Source organism: Nanorana parkeri, unplaced genomic scaffold (genome assembly GCF_000935625.1).
Source record: "Nanorana parkeri isolate BGI_ZX_2015 unplaced genomic scaffold, ASM93562v1 scaffold1287, whole genome shotgun sequence".
Taxonomy (NCBI): domain Eukaryota; kingdom Metazoa; phylum Chordata; class Amphibia; order Anura; family Dicroglossidae; genus Nanorana; species Nanorana parkeri.
In genome coordinates, this window is record NW_017307555.1 from 273,915 (window position 1) to 293,755 (window position 19,841).

Genomic DNA, 19,841 nt, shown 5'->3' on the forward strand with positions numbered 1-19,841 from the left:
TTTGGGGGGGGGGAGTCATAGTACATGGGGGGGGGGTCAGAGCTGTGCATAGACATCCATCCTTTTAACCCCAATTTCCTGATGAGGGGGAAGCTACAACTGTGATCTCCAATTTTTGGATAGAATAGGCTACTGGAGGTAAATCATTCATATACAGGGGGTCTCACATGTGGCCCCTGAAACCATTAAAGGGCCACATATAATATTCAGTGACTGTAATCTCAGAGGCTGCTGACATGTCATGATCAGAGACTGCTAAATCGTTACAGGTGATGATTAGAGACTGCTGACATGTTACATGAGATGATCAGAGACCGCTGACATGTTACAGGAGATGGTTCGCATTTTTCCAACAAAGGAATGGTTCGCATTTTTTCACCATAACGAGCAACAACTATTGAGGGTATTAATAGAACGGAAACAGAGGAAACTGAAAATAGTAGAGAATAATATAGTTGAATTAAAAGACAGATTGAATTATTTCAAAGAAACGGAGGAATTTACAAACTTGTCTAAAGAAACTCATGCATTCCTAGTAAAAAAAAGACAAATTCTTACAGGAAAAGAAACAAAAAAAATATATTAGAGATGCTGGAGACTTTATAAATAATACAGTATACAAATGGCAGAAAGGCAATTGCAATATAATACCGTCCAATGGAAGTGACAAAGAAGAAGAGGGAGATATAAGAGGGAGTGAAGAAGACTCTTCGAGTTTTGAAATGGAGGTTGAGAATAAAATAATAAATAATAACAACAAGAAAAGAAAGAGAGAAGGAGAATCTGTAAAAACTCAACTACGAGGTATGAAAAGAGATGGACAGGAAGAGGAATATAGATACACTATGGACACCACTAGAAGGTTACATCCAATATTAGATGACCCTCAGAGGATACAACAAAATGATATGAAAGCTCAAAGGCAAAATACTACAAATAATTTTTTAGGGGCACGCACGAAAGAGCTGGCCCCCTATCGGAGAGAATTGTATCAAACAGAACACAGCAACTACACCCCACCCATATGGAGAAACGAAAAAATAGAACAACAAAGATATCACCAATGGAACCAGAGAAGACCATATACCCCACCCAAACAAACATGGGGTTACAGAGGAAGAGGGAGAAAAAATTTCGCAAGAGGGGGACAAGGGGTGGAAAGAGACTACAGAAGAGACCAAAGATGGGAAGATTAGGAGAGGGCATTTTTAATTTAAGTTCGGCTATTTTATCTCAGGAGGAAATTCAGGTATTAGATCTGGGCCTAAAATTTGCACCTTTTAAGAACTTGGACAAATTTGGCACCTTCATTGATTTAAATAAATTTATAAGGAAACTGAATATTAAAAGACATTTTGCTGCGTCATCATCTCTGTTCTCTGAATCAGACAAGGGAGTAATGGATACATTTACACATTCCTCTTTAAGGAATAAATCTACCTTTAATCCTAACTCTAAATCGAGCCACCATATTGAGGTATTCAAAGTTATGGTGGAAGAGGAATTACGAGGATTAAAAAAAAAAAATAAGAGAAATAAAGAATATATAGATAAAGGATTGAAACTCCTAGAGGAGAAAAAAGATTTGGTTATCCGCCCAGCAGACAAAGGAGGAGGAGTTGTCCTATTAGATAAAACATATTATGAAGAAGAAATGGCAAATATCCTGGGGGATCAGAATACTTATAAGAAACTAAAGAAAAATCCAACAACAGAAATTAAGAAACAACTAAAACTTCTATTGAAAGATGGACTAAAAAAGAAGATCTTAACTAAAAAAGAGTATAAATACCTATTACCCACAGTAGGAAGAGTCCCGATAATATATTTTTTGCCAAAAATACATAAAAGCACCACTAAGCCACCGGGAAGACCGATTGTTAGTGGGATAAATTCACTTACATCCCGTTTAGGTGAATACATCGATTGGTTCTTACAACCACTTGTTAAAAGGACCAAATCCTATCTAAAAGACAGTGGAGAAATTATTAATACACTAACAACTATGACATGTGATAAGGATACAATTTTAGCAACTATCGATGTAGTATCCCTATATACTAACATACCACACGATAAAGGGCTAGCGGCTATTAAATGGGGCCTAACAAAATTCTCTGGACTCGAAAATGCACAGATTAATTTCGTGATCAAATGTACAGACTTCTCATTAAAAAATAACTATTTCTGGTTTGGTGAAAACTACTATATGCAAATAAAAGGAGTATCCATGGGGGCCAAGTTCGCTCCTAGTCTTGCAAACGTATTCATGGCTAGATGGGAGGAAACCGCGATCTATGAGCAAGAGTGGCTACAAGAACAACATACAAGCCTTCCATGTTACAGGAGATGATCAGAGACCTCTGACATGTTACAGGGGATGGTCATAGGCTGTTGGCATGTTACAGACGATGATCAGAGACTGCTGACATGTTACAGAAGATGATCAGAGACTGCTAACATGTTACAGGAGATGGTCAGAGACTGCTAAATCGTTACAGGAGATGGTCAGAGACTGCTAAATCGTTACAGGAGATGGTCAGAGACTGCTAAATCGTTACAGGAGATGGTCAGAGACTGCTGACATGTTACAGAAGATGATCAGAGATTGCTGGCATGTTACAGAAGATGGTCACAGGCTGTTGGCATGTTACAGAAGATGGTCAGAGACTACTGGCATGTTACAGGAGATGGTCAGAGACTGCTAAATCGTTACAGGAGATGGTGAGAGACTGCTGGCATGTTACAGAAGATGATCAGAGACTGCTGACATGTTACAGGAGATGGTCAGAGACTGCTGACATGTTACAGGAGGTGGTCAGAGACTGCAGGCATGTTACAGGAGATGATCAGAGACTGCTGGCGTGTTACAGAAGATGATCAGAGATTGCTGTCATGTTACAGAAGATGGTCATAGGCTGTTGACATGTTACAGAAGATGATCAGAGACTGTGGGCATGTTACAGAAGATGATCAGAGATTGCTGGCATGTTACAGAAGATGGTCATAGGCTGTTGGCATGTTACAGAAGATGGTCAGAGACTGCGGGCATGTTACAGAAGATGATCAGAGATTGCTGCCATGTTACAGAAGATGGTCATAGGCTGTTGGCATGTTACAGAAGATGATCAGAGACTGCGGGCATGTTACAGAAGATGATCAGAGATTGCTGGCATGTTACAGAAGATGGTCATAGGCTGTTGGCATGTTACAGAAGATGATCAGAGACTGCTGGCATGTTACAGGAGATGGTCAGAGACTGCTGACATGTTACAGGAGGTGGTCAGAGACTTCTGGTATGTTACACCAGGGGAAATGCTCAGTTGTCATTATTGATATTGATGTTATTCGATGCAGTGGAAGTGGTAGGTGGCAGGTTATCCACACATTTACCCTAAAAGGAGAACTATTGGGAGAGTGAATTACAGTTACATCCCCATAGTCAGAGCCAACGTGAGACTCTATACATTGACAACTGAGAGATCCCAGACCTCTGATGGCGGAGTTCCCGATCATCTCCCTGAAGAGAGCGGTGACTATCAGTCACAGTCATTCCCCCTCCCCTGTCCCTTCCTCCAGTGCTCACTGAAAGGGCAAACAGGGGAGGGCACAGCTGTCAATCAGGCAGCGGGGTGGATCCTGACAATATTGTGGGGATCTTTCCCAGCTGCAGCACAGCTCTGCACTGTCAGCATATAGCGGGCAATATTGTATGGTGGGGCGGGGGTGTGGCAGGGGGCCCAAGAAAATGTTTGCCCAGGGTCCAATCAATATTAAAGACGACCCTGATGCCAAGGTAGGGAAGCACAGGAGAGATGGGGTGTGTTAGGTGAAAAGGATTTGGTTTAGGTGACTGTATATGCAGGGGCATAGAGAGAACAGATTCCCCCCAATCCAGTTTATGGGAAAACAATATTTCAGGTTAGTTTAGGAGGTGTTATATATCAGACTTAGAAAAGCACAGGACAGCAAGGGTTAAGTTTAAAATGTAGGTTTGGTTTAAATGGTTCCATATGATGGGGTAGTGATAAAGGCAGGGGTGGGTTAAAGTAATATTCTTAAGTTCGGTTTGGAGGGCTCTATACGGGGTCGGATTTACTCTCTCTGCTGCCCCAAGGCCAGGTCCTCAATGCGCCCCCTACCTGCCAAACCACCCCCCCCCATGGAGAATGGGAGATCTGCAGGCTGCATACATGTGATCTCAGCGACATCGCCGAGATCACTTGTTCAAAACAAGCACTGGCTTCCCCGCTGTACATTTAGCTCTGCTTGCCCAAAGCAGGGCTAAATGTAGAAGACAACTACCCACCCAGTGTCCGGAACTGCATGTCCCGGGCATCGGGAGATAGGAATTCCACACCGCTGCTGCCCCTCTACTCCCTGCTAGGCCGGGCCTTGGTTGGCCTTGTGGGAAATCCGGCCCTGGCTCTATATGCACGGGTAGGAAAGCACAGAAAAGATTCTGATGGGTTTAGCTAAAAAGAGCTTAGGCTGATTTATTAGATGTCTCTATGTGTTAGGGTAGCAATGCACATGAAAGATTGTGGTGGGTTTAGCTAAAAGAAGTCTCAGGTTGGGTGTAGGTAGCCCTTTATGCTGTGATAGGAAAGCACAGAAGAGATTCAGATGGATTCAGTTAAAAGAGGTCTCAGGTTGGGTTTAAGTAGTCCTATATGCAGGTGTAGGGAAGCACAGAAAAGATAGGGATATGTACAGGTAAAAGGGGCCATTTTATAGGATAATCTGACCGGTATACATTGGTTATACATGATGGATTTGTATTCCTTTTCTGACGCTAATACCTGGAATTATGTGTAAAGTAGGCACTTCCCCATATAACAGCAAGCAACATCATAGGTGCATAAATGCTACTGTACAGAACGTGTAATGGCCAACAGCCTTAAATTATTATTATACAAATTCAATTAAATTAAAGACCCAGTGGATTTGCTGGACACATTTCACTATCACTTATTCTGTGATGAAGCCCCCTACCCTGAGAACTACCAGCATGTTAAAAACATTGGTCTGTCTGGCAGTTCCACCCATTACCTACTTCTGAAAGCTACTGATGGCAACCAATGAAGGCACTGATGGGAAGATGTCTTTCAGTCACTTCCCCCACTCTATAATTTCATAAATACTCTCTAAATGTGTGACTGCTTTTTAGTGCCTTCCCGTAGAAAATGTGGGTTCACAGCGGCAGATATTTAGTAGCCATCATTTAGCAGTAACATCCATTGATTGGAAGATAGTCATCTGCTGCATCAGAAGCTGATGATAGCCATAGCTGACTTTTAAATAGATAGTGATGAACAGTAATGGAAAGGATGTAGAGTGCCAGAGTAATAGGGTATGGTATCATCCAGGGATTGTAGGTCTGTGGAGGTTCTTACATGTCTCTAGTTTACAGTGTTATACAACATTATCACAAACAATCTCCATACACTTATGACAGTAATGCAGTCAGTATTTACACAAGAAAACCATATCTCAAAACTCTGAGACTGGAACATTTGTTTTTATAATCTAATGTGGAGCTAATATACTAAATAAGTAATCTTCACTCTAACCTATATTTAGTTTAATAGGTCAGGTGTAGGGGAATTCCAAACTGAAATTTGACCTGAACTGGTTCAGCATAGGCTATGGTGAATACTAGAGTATCTACTCCTGTATAAAACAAGCCACAAGACAAAGCCTTTGAGATCAAATCTATATGACCTCTCATTATTAGAGTGCAAAATATAAACAACATTTATTTAAATAGTTCAGAGCAGAGGACTTTCTTTTAATCTTGATATATTAATGTATTGCCCCAGACTTCAGAGTCATCACAATCCTTAAAGTCCTGAAATTCAGGTACACGTACTATACGGCTCTTTTATAAGATAACAAAAAAAATAGATAGATACTGTAGATAGATAGATAAATAGATACGATAGATAGATAGATAGATAGATAGATAGATAGATAGATAGATAGATAGATGGAGAGAGAGAGATACGATGGAAAGATACGATAGAGAGATACGATAGAGAGATACATTAGAGAGATAGATAGAGAGATAAGATAGATAGAAGGCGCTTGATGCAAGATTTGTTTAATTATTTGGTGTGAAGATTAGTCCAGGCTATAGCATACAATGGTTTGGCAGATCTCTAGAACAAAGGAATTTAAAAGGTGCCACAGCTAACATTGAAGGTTGTAGGGAAAACTAGAGAGCCGCACCAAAGATTTGAGACCAAAAGTATTGCTTTCATCAAAAAATATGCAAAAAATTTGTCTGAGGACACACGTGTGTATGAGCACTGAACATGAGTCAACACTTACCGACACTACAATTGACTTGGCATACAGTTTGATTGTATTTTGCATAAACGATACTGCACGGCATATATGTGTACATTTAGTAATTTTTATATATCTTGAGGCATTTGAAAAAAAGCCCCTTAGGGGCTGATTTATAAAGCAGCAATATGGTTGTACCTTAACCATAGCTGATGTATAAAAAGAAAATATATAAACCACATGTTTATAAAGCAAAGTGGTGTATTTAGCACTCCCCCAGTTGTTAAAATAAATGGCATATGTGAGGGGGAAAAAAGCCAGGATGAAAACCCGGTCAAGTGACCTGTTAAGGTTATGTGACTGGTTCCCCTCCAATCGTAGAGTTCTCTCTACAGCAATAACCAGAGGATACTACGGGCTCCGCATCATGGCCTCCATTTTTTTAATAGGCTGCAAAATGCAGGCCACGGTATGGGTGAGACCTCTGGATTATAACTGTGTTCGGATAGCATCATCCACTCCTTATTATAAATAAGCCCGTTAGTCTTTCTGGAGACTTTTACATACACAGATAATGTGCAGCCTCTACAAATTTACACAACGTGAATGGGCACGGATGTGTTGCAGCACTATGCAAAAATGTTATGCCAACTTTCTACAATGTATGTACATCCCACTATCAGATGTTCAAGATATCAAGGCTGTTTTTAGTAGGGGCATTTTCATTTTAGTAGTTTTGTGTGTTTACAGTGCTTGGTAATTCTCTTATTCCCAGCCTGTACTTTGGTACTGAATGTATAGAATTACTCGTTTTTAAACTATTCTGAGCTACCATCTTGAAAAATCAATATTTCTTCTTCCCTTCCTTTTTTTATATGAGCTTGGTTTACTTGCTGAATTTCTCATTTGATATCTCTGTCATCCCCAAACGTTTTATTTTTCTCTTTATTTCAGGCATGCAATTTCCCACTTGAACTTTATGAGGTAATTTGAATGTTATTTGTCGTTAACACAAAGAGCGTCCTGTATGTGAGTCTTGTTTAATTGTTGTGGCAGTGGCAGATTGATAATGTATGTTGGTGAGCTGTTTACATTTTGTGTTTACATCTTTAGGCTTGGCTTTATAAATCATGAAAAGAATGTGTACACCAGAATAGTCTATCTATAGATGAAGTCTTTCTCATAAACAGATTGATTCAATAAAATTCGTGGAAAGAAAATGGACACAAAATCTGAGTTTCTGCAACCAATAATAACAACTTTTATTTCGTTTAATGTTTCATGATGAAAGGGGAAACCTTTTGGTTGCCATTGTCAACAGCTCCAGCTCCTTTTTTTCTATTTCTCTTGAATCATCTACAGAATGCTTTGAAGTCAAATGTACTACCGAAAAGTACCAGTGGTCTCCGAACAGTAGAATCTAACTGGCTAGCCCAACATTAGGTTCATCTCTAGGGAATGTGCCCTCTGGAATGTCTGCAAAAGTGCTCCAAGTCCAACATGGCCATGACATTTATATTACTGGCTGGTTTCAGAACATTAGCACCATAGGCAGGGAGGCACATGCTGAGAATCTAACTGGCTAGCCCAGCATTAGGTTCATCTCTAGGGAATGTGCCCTCTGGAATGTCTGCAAAAGTGCTCCAAGTCCAACATGGCCATGACATTTATATTACTGGCTGGTTTCAGAACATTAGCACTATAGGCAGGGAAGCACATGCTGAGATCAAAAGTTGGAAAGGATTTCCTAAACATAATGATATACAACTAGAAAACAGTATGCATACTCTGCTTGATGGAGCCTGGCCTGTCTTCTGTTCCTTGGAGACAGTATAAACCTTAATGTGATATTTTCTGAGAGCAAATTTTGTAATATACTATCAGCTTCTAGAACACTATGTGTTCTTTGTATTGAAGTCTTAAAAGATTGGGTTACATGCTAGGTAACCTTCCCAAAAATGGCTCTGTTATAATATATTTGGGTGCTTGTTTTTACTGGGATACTGAAGAGTAGGTGCAAGTGAGCTGGTTTCCAACATGATTGAAAATAAGGAATGGGGTTTGGTGGGTTATCAACTTATAGTGTATAGCCAAACCCTAGACAGATATAACAAACAGTTACTGCAGCCATGTACACTATGCAGGGTTGTCCCTTTAATAAGGCAGCCTGAGACTGTTGCCTCAGGCGTCATCTGTTTGGGTCACCCTTTCCTGCCTCACCATCCCAGGTTACTAAAAGCCAGGTGGGAAGTTGTGAAGGGCCATATGCATCTCCCCACCCAGCTGTTAGCATTAAAGAGGAACTTCACCCATCTTCAAAATGACAACAAAGGCACCTTCAGAAATGTTCAATGATGACAGTCTACAAACAGATACTTATAGATAATTGCAGGCTTTTTATTCTTTGCATACTTCATTTTTATTTTCCTCCCCATTCTTCTCATAGTAGCCATTTTCACTAATCCATCCATTTTCATTAACCCATCTCCCTTTACTTCCTAGAACTCTGGCACATGTGAGTAGGACATGTGACCATGCACAATATCTCAGGGTGAAAAAATACCTTTCTGAGTATCCTGAGATCTCATGAGAGTTTGCAGGTTACAGATGAGATTTCCCAGCAATGCACTGCTGGTGTAACCTTCCCAGAATGCATCTCTTAGGCATGGGCTACATCACTAAGGCCTAAGAGGACTACCAGGAAGAGGAAAAATAGTACTTGTAAGTAAATTAAAAATATTTTATTTACCTAATGAATGTAAGATGATTTCACATCAGCATGCAGAACTAAATGCTGATGTGATTTTTAGTCAAAGGGGTAAAAATACGCTTTATGGAGGACCTTGCTTTTGGCTATGACTATGCAGCATTATGGCTACTTATACTGGCCACATTATTGTAAACAATTTGGAAAGTATATACGGTAGCAACATTAAAATGGAGTATGCTTAATGCACCACAGGTAACACTGGCTGTTATTGTAATGTTGCACCTAACGCTACACCTTTTCCAAATGTGTGCCTTTGGTAAGATGGTTTCCTGATTCTGATCCCTGGTGGATGTTTTACCCTTTTTGATTATATTTTTCTTTGTACTAATCAAATAACAGCAAGGGTGGCTATGAGGATAGCTAATGGCCGACCATAATGTGCTTGTTCCTAGCTGTAAATATAGCTTTGTATCTATAATAGAGTTAAGAATAGTATTATTCCGTAAACATAAAATGCATCACTGCTACACCTCTATTTCACATTATACTCTATATTTGAGGAAAACCAAACAGGTGCAGTGCACAGATGAATTACATTTTAAATGTTTTATTACAGTGCAACAATTCTTTTATCCACTGTTAATAGACCTACCAAATCAAAACAAAGTAATACAGAAACTCCCTTTTTGCTTTTATAACAGACAAAGAGCACTGCTTACACCCCCTCTCCCCCCTCACACACACACACACACACACACACACATGTAGATACATTAAATTAAAAGTGGAAACTGTTTATTACTCAGACAAATTGTTTAAGCTCTTGTTTGTTTACACTTTTGATAAAATGTATGTGTGTGTGTATGAGGTCCAGTGCTATTTATATGTTGTAAGGACAGATTTGGTAATTTTTAGTGGTGGGAGTTTCCGTAATATTTTAGTTTTGGTGGGTACAAAATAGTGGATACAAGAATTGTTGCATTTTTGTAATGAAACATTTTCAATTTTTTTTTACCTCCTTGGAGTGCAGTTTCATTTCATTATCTTGCATTTGTATGTTTCATATCATAAAAGTATTATTTTGACTTTGGTTAGTTCAATAATAGATTCAACCATAAAGAGGGACCTCAGAGAAGAAACGAAGGATAGGGGATTTTATTTCCAAAGACTTATTTCCTTACTTCCTTCAAATGGCAGCTAAAATATTGTTTGCCTCAGTGCAAGCTTTGTAACCTAACAAAGTGCTCTTCTTGCAAATTATTTTCATAGCGGGATAGTATAGATTGTACAGTTGTACAAATATTTGGCACTGAGTTGAATGTATTTTTTTTTGTAAAATAATTGAAAATCTGTAATCTCATACTTTTAAATGTAATTTTATATTATTACCACTAGATGGCAAGCGTGTTCTTTCACAAATATGTTTTCTTATAGCAAAAGCTGATATCATTTTTTAACATTCTTAGAAAACTTGCATTCTTTTTTTTTTTTATCAGCCTCCATTTTTACTTGTTTCGCATCTATCATATTAAGTGTTTATTTCATGTTTGAGCCGTTATACATGACTTAATCCTAGCCTGATTAAGCATAATTTGCAATGACTGAGTGAGAATAAGGCGGTTTGGGGTTTCTTGGTGTGTTTGTTGGGGGAAGGGGAAGAGGATAATGAGCACGTAGGGGATCATTGGAGGTGCTCATTGGAACATAGAGAATGTTTCCACTTTTTAGACATCATTCCACTTTTTATGGGCCAAAACTTGATTTACAATCTCTTTATCCTATATATTTATCATCAGCTGTTTAGTATGAGGGATAACCTGAACAATACATGCAATACACACTCACTTGCCACTTTATCAGTTACACGAGTACCGGGTTGGGATCCCCTTTTGTTTTCAGAACTACCTTAATTCTTTGTGGCATAGATTAAACAAGGTGCTGGAAACATTTCTTTGAGAGTTTGGTCCATATTAACATGTTAGAATCACCTAGTTGCTGCATATTTGTTGGCTGCATATCCACAATGTGAATCTTCCATTCCACCACATCCCAAAGGTGCTCTGTTGGATTGAGATCTGGTGACTGTGGAGGCCGTTTGAGTACAGTGATCTCATTATCATGTTCAAGAAACCAGTTTGAGATGATTTTAGCTTTGTGACATGGAGCGCTATCCTGCTGGAAGTAGTCATAAGAAGATGAGTACACTGTGGTCATAAAGGGATGAAAATGGTCAGCAACAATACTCAGGTAGGCTGTAGCATTTAAATGATGCTCAATTTGTACTAAGGGGCCTAAAGTGTGCCATGTAAATATCCCCCACACCATTACACCACCACCAGCCTGAATCGTTGATCCAAGGCAGGATGGATCCATGCTTTCATATTGTATATGCTAAATTCTGACTCAACCATCTTAATATAGCAGCAGAAATCGAGACTCATCAGACGAGGCAATGTTTTTCCAATCTTCTATTTTCCAATTTTGGGGAGCCCTTGTGAATTGTAGCCTTCATTTCCTGTTCTTAGCTGACAGGAGTGGCACTCGGTGTGGTCTTTTGCTGCTGTAGCTCATCTACTTCAATGTTTGATGTGTTGTGTGTTCAGAGATGGTATTGTGCATACCTTGGTTGTGATGGTTATTGGAGTTACTGTTGCCTTTCTATCAGCTTAAACCAGTCTGGCCATTCTCCTCTGACCTCTGACATCAACATGGCATTTTTACCCAGAGAGCTGCCGCTCACTGGATTTTTTCTCTTTCAGATAATTCTCTGTAAACCCCTAGAGATGGTTGAGTGTGAAAATCCCAGTAGATCAGCAGTTTCTGACATATTCAAATTGGCCTGACTGGCACCAACAGCCATTTGACATTCAAAGTCAGTTAAATCACATTTCTCCTCCTTTCTGATACTCAGTTTGAACTTCAGCAAATCATCTTGACCATGTCTACATGCCTAAATGGATTGAGTTGCTGCCATGTAATTGGCTGATTATTTGCATTAACAAGCAGTTGAACAGATGTACATAATAGAGTGGCCAGTGAGTGTTTTATCCTTTCAGTTAGGTCCTCAATCTACACAGTCGATAGTAAATTTAGAGGAGATTGCACAATCAGATTGTAACCTGTGTGAACTGCATTTAGGGCATATATTCACAAAATTAGGCAAATTGGACACCATCATGGGGTCTATATTAATTTGCTTTAGCTGGACATTCACTGGCATTTGTCTTGCAGATTCTTATTACATGCAGCATTGGTCTGCAGTGAGTGGGAAGGGGAATGCCAGTAAGGATTTTATGACTAAAGGCCTAATTTGCAGGATTACAAATGTGCAACCAATGTATACAGCAGTGTGCCAGCAACTGTAATGTCCAATTGCTGATCAGGGCTGGTAGCTGCAACATTTGATTTATTATTAATATGGATGTTGTTACTGAGACACGGATTTCCCATTGTAGAATGGAAAATCCACATGTGCTGCAAACAGGACCTGACAAATTCACTTTTTTAACTAAGCTAAACAGTCCATAGTGATGAAGTGAATTGGCTAAAAGCCTAGGGTTTTAATTGTCACTGACATATTTTAGTAATCAGTGTGAGCTATAAAGCTAAATGGGTTTATGGTAAAACATTTGAAATTAAATGAAATCAGTGCAATAGCTTAATATTTATTAAATTATTTTATGTTTATTGTGTTACGGTGAAAGAATTTGTTTTTAACGCTTCTTCATATTGTACTTTTTTCTAACATGCGTACCATTAGGAGTAAAAAACGTTTCAATATTACTCTAACAGCACTCACCTCTTGTAGCTGAATATGCTTTTCCTCTTACTAAATAGAATCTTTCTTTTATACTGTGCTGTCACTCTACACTGGCCATGGAGTGTTCACAAATCACTCCTAGAAGCTTTATGGAGCAGACAGGGAAGACTTAAAAAATGTGCAAATCTTCACTGAATTGAATTAACACATTCTTCATATTATAGTAGTACTGAACCCTTAAAGCGATATTAAACCTTCTTTTGTTTTTTAAATAGTTGCTATTAGGACACCCACCTTTGCCGGAGGATGTTGCTCTTTTTCTTTAAAAGTTTTAAATTCCTTGTTTTCTAGTGGGTCCCCGCAGCGCTCTTTCCCCGACCCCCTGCACTGGTGCCACCATCTTTCTAATGGAGGCACTGTGCATGCTCGTGATCGCACTGGCTGTGTGCGTCCATAGACACACACAGCCCTGTGGCAGGCCACTCCCCTTCTCTCTTTGATTGATGACAGAAGGAGCCTATGGCTCCTCTGCCATCAGTATCCTCCCCCTCCAACCAGGAAGTACAGGGAACGAAGGATCACTTTGGGACAGGCTGCAGGGACGAGCGTCGCTGACAGGTAAGGGTGGGGGGTGACGGAGGGTGACTGGGGAGAAAAAGGTTCTGGGCAGTTTTTAGCCTAATGCAGAAAATGCATTAAGGTAAAAAACGCCCAGACCTTAATACCACTTTAAACTTTTTTCATTAAAAGATAACTATTGGGTAACCTTTTTATCCCATAGTTCTCTTTAGTGTCCAGATAGGAGATATACAAATGTCCTCCCATGACCCAAAGCTCAGTATATAGCGGGCAATAGCCTGCTGTATACCGAGAGTGCCTGCCTCAGCTGGGAAGGATCCTGACAATACTGTCGAGATCCACCCAGCTGGCTGATTGACATCGGGCTCTGCCTATCTAGAGGTCAGCGCAGGAGGATCTGAGAGTGGAGGGGGAGGGAATCCCTGCGGGGAGCGATGACTGACAGTCACCGCTCTCTGCAGGGAGATGATCGGGGAGTGAGTGAGTGACGGTATGTGTTTGCTCCCTTCCCGATCTATAGAGCCGACATGTGACAGTTTCAATGTCACACATTGGCTCTAACTATGAGAAACAGTGTAAATCACTCACCTCATAGTTTTCCTTTATTGAATCCATAGCAAACAAATATACATTGCACTGCAAAGCATTTCTTTACATGTTTGCCCAAACACTTAGTCATCATGTTTCCAGATAGCTCAAGCTCTCTCAGCTACACGTCCCTGAACTTCCTGTCCATTACAAGATCACAAGGAACAAAACAGTCTCCAGCAGCTGTCCATCTGCTAGCTTGAAGAAGGGAAGATGGAGGAAGGAAGGAGGGGACCAGGGAATGGTTTGCCCTCTGGTGTCTGTGTGTTTGGGGAGATGCACACAGCTTGCTAGCACACACAAGGGTGGCTCCATAGGACCCTGCAAGGGAAAGAAACCACCTGAAAACAGGATATCAGGGCTACTGCTCAGGGTACCAGCTGATTATGCAGGAAGCCAAAACTTTTAAACATCAAAGAACAGCATCCATTGTAAGTGATCCCATCAGCATTTGAAATAACTTAAAAACCTTTTGACTTTAATATCACTTTAAACAAGAGCTTAGTGTAATTTACCAGTCCTTTGTCTCAGTTTCATGACAGCACAGTACAGTATGGAGGATTCCAGTTGTTGTTTGTCATGAAACTGCTAAAAATGTTACCTTAGACTAAATCCCCTTGTAAACATGTTGATAATTAAAATAACAAAATAAACATAATGCTGATCATAACTTTTTATACTTATAATCTGCTTTCAGTCCCATTGTTTATATTCTCTCTGCATGTGAGTGGGCAGGCAGGGCAAACTGCTCACATATTTATCCCTGATGGTGGGTGTACTACTAAAAGAGTTTATATTAATATTGAATTTATAAAAAATCTAATCATTTCTAACAAATGGGATCCTGGAGTGTGTGTGTACTCTATATGTATGTGCCACATACCTTTGTGGAGACCAAGCTGAACAAGGGCCTCTTTTGCACATCTTGCACCCCTGGAGGTGGTGACAGGGAATGTGAGGACACAGAGTGGCATGAGAGCCAGTTTTGCAGGCTAGATGACTGTAGGTTGCAGAAGCAGTACTGAATGCCAGATCACTGGGTGAACCAGAGCAGGTAACAGGCGTGTAGCTGGGGACTTACCCAAAATCAAGTAGCAAGAGTAGAGTCAGAGACGCATGCCAAGGTCGGTAGCAGCTGGGTAGAGAGGTACAGGGCAAAAGGCAGAATTCAGTAAGCAGGCTGAAGTCACAATGGGCAGACAGAGATCCAAAGAAGAGTAGGAAGACAAGCTGGGTCATAAACAGACAAACGGATCAGGGACCACTCAGCAATCTGTTCATGGCACAGGTCTGTTTCAATAGGCAATTTTGGAACAGGGCAAGCATTCTCCTGCTCCCGCACGCTAACATGTGCATGCATGAATGCTAATACTTGCAAGCATGGACACAAATATGTGTACTCCTGCCAGCTAATGCACATCTGCCTATGATTCCGTACACAGGGCCACGAGCCATAGTACAGCATGTGTGTTTGTGACTTATTTTAGGAATAGAAGAGGATAGGCAGATAATAATTACAAATGTGACAATGGTGTATAATTAAAGCTGATCTCTGGGGAGAAAAAAAACCCTCTCTTTGCAGTGAGGCTACCTCTGTATTGCAAGGGTTAACTGCTGATCTATGTCTAGCGGGCATTTGTAAAAGACTTTTACTAACCTGACACCCACTTCCCCTGCAATCTGCACTCATATCGTCTCTTCAACGCTCACTTCTTCTGCCCTGCGCTCACCTCTTCTCCCCCATGCTCACCTCTTCTCCCCCATGCTCACCTCTTCTCCCCCATGCTCACCTCTTCTCCCCCATGCTCACCTCTTCTCCCCCATGCTCACCTCTTCTCCCCCATGCTCACCTCTTCTCCCCCATGCTCACCTCTTCTCCCCCATGCTCACCTCTTCTCCCCCATGCTCACCTCTTCTCCCCCATGCTCACCTCTTCTCCCCCATGCTCACCTCTTCTACCCCATGCTCACCTCTTCTACCCCATGCTCACCTCTTCTACCCCATGCTCACCTCTTCTACCCCATGCTCACATAGTTTCCCCCTCACTCACTTCTTCTCACCTATGCTCACCTTGTCTTCCCTGCCCTCCCTCCCCTGCTGTGAAAAAGTAGCCACTGCACCAATATAAACTCACCACTTTTTAGGTGTGTGTGTATGGTGTAAACCTGTTCTATAGGTAATACCAGACTATCATTTCTGACCTTGTTAAAAAAAATTTTTTTTTGGGCTGACAACTTTCTAAAAATTATCAATGTATATGAAACTGAAGAATCAGCATTGTAGCTAGAGAAGTAGAGGTCAGCAGTGGCATCCTTCATATTTCTCTCATAACAGGTTTTCTTTAAGTTGAAGACTGTTTTAACTACAATGCAAAAACTGTTACAGATGTAAGCAAGTAGTAGTTGGCTGAGCGGGGATTTAAATGCTTTCTTGCTAAAGAAGAAGTTGGATTATCAATTTTTAGGTGCCAGATTCTGTTACTGTTAATTCTAAGGCACGATAAATCCCCACCTTCGACTTCACTGACCAATACGCAACTATTGCACATATGTTTTTCCTGACTTCATTTGGGAACGTTAAACAGGATGTTAAGAAATTGCTAAGAAATTAGGGGGTTATAATCACTCATCCTCATAGTTTGAGCTGACTGTGACAATGAAACTGTCACACGTCGGCTCAATAGATTGGGAAATGAGCAAACGCATACCGTTGCTTGCTCACTTCTCGATCATCTCCCTGCAGTGAGCGGTGACTGTCAGTCACTGCTCCCCACAGGGATTCCCCTCCTGCCCGCTTCCGATCCTCCATCCCTGACTGGAGGGACGGATGGGGGAGGGGGCGGGCACAGCTGGCTCTGCCTCTAGATAGGCAGAGCCAGCTATCATTCATGCCAGTTGGCTCTGAGGATGTTAGTATATGTCCTCCCATGACCCTTAAGAGAACTATGGGGAAAAACACTTACCCCATAGTTCTCTTTTAATTAACAGGAGCATTTTATCAAGACTTTTTTTCATGAATCTCTGCTAGATTAATGAACTCTTCACTGTTCAAAGGCATTTATAAAACAAATGCAAGATTTCTTAAGTGTAGGCCAACTGTAGCAAAGGCAATGATGAGTCTGTGTGTCCAGGATTGCAGACCCAGTTAAAACCTGTTGCAGGTTTCTTGCTAAGTGAGAGGCAGCCTGCTTTAAGCTGGCCATACACCTAAAGATTATCTGCAGATTTTCTATGGCCAGATGGAGAAAGTGCAACAGATTCCTCCATCTACGCTAAACTGTGCAGATGGAGGAATCTCCCACTGGGCAAAGCTTCAGTATCTTGCTAGTCGGCCCCGCTGGCTCTCAAAATACCTGAACAATCTGATTGGATGCTGGCATTGTTCAGGTATTTTGAGAGCCAGCGGGGCCGACTAGCAAGATACTGAAGCTTTGCCCAGTGGGAGATTCCTCCATCCGCACAGTTTAGCGTAGATGGAGGAATCTGTTGCACTTTCTCCATCTGACCATAGAAAATCTGCAGAAAACCTATAGGTGTATAGTCAGTTTTACACTAGATATGCCCTTCTTTTATTAGTATTTTCTTGATAAATTCCCTCTTCCCAGTAGACGATACACCCCACTTAGTGTATCTAAACGCAAGAACAAAAAAATTATTTATTTCAATTTACCAGTTCTTACGTGTCATGAATGCTTTCCTTTTTATTCTTAAAAACTTTTTTTCACTTTTTCACTGGATGATCCAGTGTTTTTTTCACTTCCTGTCCTATGGTGATAACACTCAATGTACTGTACCTTTAAAAGGACCAGTGTTGTCATCCTAGGATAGGAAGTATGTTAGAAGTGCAGAACACATTCCCTAATTTCCATAGCATAGTGGGGAGGTGTTTTTGTTGCTCACAGAGGTAACTAGAACAAGCTGATAATACTATTTGAGATAACACTGCAAAGTGAACAGAAGCTTGTAGGCTCACAAGATGTCTTGCAGGATTAATGGGTACCTTTCGTACTTATTAAACAGATATAAGAAAATGCTTTGAAAGCTATATTTAATAGGTCAAAAGGCAACAAACACGAAATGTTAAAGCAGAAGTATATTGCTTTGCTTTTCTTGTAGCAATGTACCTGGCGGGAGCCAACTTTTCCATAAACTCATCCACCTAGGGCATGGGATTAGCTTCAAATTTCATTTATTTTCCTGAAGTTGTTGCAGAACCTCAGGCTGCTATCAAACTTAAGGGCGATCACTAGGGCTACAGGTAACAATTATTTTCATAATCGATTAGTTGCCCAATTATGTTTTTCCCATTAACTGATTGGTTGCATTAAAAAAAACTCTCTCTCTCCTCCCCCAACTAATCTATAATGAGAATAGTTGGCAACTATTCTCATAATCGATTAGTTGTTGCAACCCTAGTGATCACTATGGGGCTTAACCACTGGCTGTTAGGGTGCTCTATCACCCCAAAGGCTTTTTCTATACCTTGTCTGAAATGACATTTATCTGAGCTTCAGGCACCTGATAAAGTCTTAACTTTAGTTTGACATGAGTCACAATGTCTTGTTCATGGTAAATGTCAATAGTCAGGTGGTCAGGTAATCCTGAAAGCACCTCCTTGTTTTTTCTTCAAGTCTCATCTTCTGCAAAATAGTTACAGTCCAGTTTTAAACTGTGAAGCAACTTCTTAACCAGATCCAATGACATGCTTTACAGTTGCATTAGGTGTTTCCACTAACAGGTAGTCTTTAGCATTGACATATAAAGCATCGCAGGATCCATCAGACAGGCATGGATCAATGTTATTGATCCATGTGTCTATTATTGCCTCTACTGGGTGTCATTTTATGGTAATAGGACACATCTGCTTTCCAGTCTCCGTTCCTAGGTGTCCTACCAGAAAAGACTTGGCAAATAGTGATATACAGTACACCTCCCCGGGTCACATTTAATAGGCTCATATAATATGGGCAAATTGGTATCCATATGCCCCAGTCTTTGGGACTGCCAATTGGGTGTCTCACGCCCCTTCTTAAGAGTCTGTTAAAGCCTTGGATAAAAAAGAACAGTCTTACCTGAGTTTAGTGTTTTCCTGTTTCCAGAGGTTACTGGTTTGGGCGAAAGATCCTGGAGAGTTCTTGGTAGCAGTATGTTGCTCTGCAAGGCATATCAGATCATCCACACTCTTTTGGTCTGTATGCCAAATATGCCACTGTATCTTAACTGGAAAGGCTCTGATGTAACAGTTGCACGCCACACACTCCAGTCTGAGCAGGGCTGAGTACCTCCAGAGTCAACCACTTGTTTTAAGGTGGAATAAATCACACATATGGGACCCCACAGGCTTACCTGGGTCCTATTTCTTGCACTCAAATGACCATACTCACCCTGTGCCTGGCTAGGATTTTCCTTGAATTTAGATTCTTCTTGGCATCCTGAAGTTGTTAGTTGAAGTAGACCTTTTGGGGCTCCCCCATTAAAAAATGTGCCAGCACATCAGCCCACTGACCCTTGGGTAGCTTCTCACATTCAGCAACTCCTTCAGATTTGCCAAGGTAGGCTTCATTATCATCCTTCAGGGACACAAAATCTGTAGTTTGACTTTTTGACTTGCTAACTTTCTTCCTCCTTCAATACTATTTCTGTGTCTCCGGCTCCCACAAGTCAGGCCTTTGAAATTCTTCCCAAAAGCACAGCAGTTGTGACAAGGCGGACAACTTAATCTCCATGGACAAAACGAGTTATCAGTTGCTTTCTCTCCCCCTGTACATCAGCCTCTGTTGCTACGCAACTAGCAGCCAGCCTGCAGCCTGGAAACACATTTCAGATACAGTGTTGAAGAGATAAAATAAATATACAATGGATTGTTATGTAATGCCATAATTGGTGCTCAATGCAGGCTAATCAGCACATGCAT

At 40.8% G+C, this 19,841-nt stretch overlaps 1 protein-coding gene across 3 annotated transcripts in view; it reads left to right on the plus strand.

Annotated features, from left to right (window-relative positions):
- PRKCG (protein kinase C gamma) overlaps positions 1-19,841 on the plus strand; it is a 338,573-nt gene that overhangs the window by 263,172 nt on the left and 55,560 nt on the right. For 2 of the 3 annotated variants that reach the window (XM_018569099.1, XM_018569100.1), the window contains exon 9: positions 7,246-7,275. The exons of the other annotated variant lie outside the window; for it this stretch is intronic. In XM_018569099.1, coding sequence (XP_018424601.1) covers positions 7,246-7,275 — 30 coding nt within the window. The remainder of the gene's footprint in view (positions 1-7,245; positions 7,276-19,841) is intronic. 3 annotated transcript variants of the gene reach the window in all.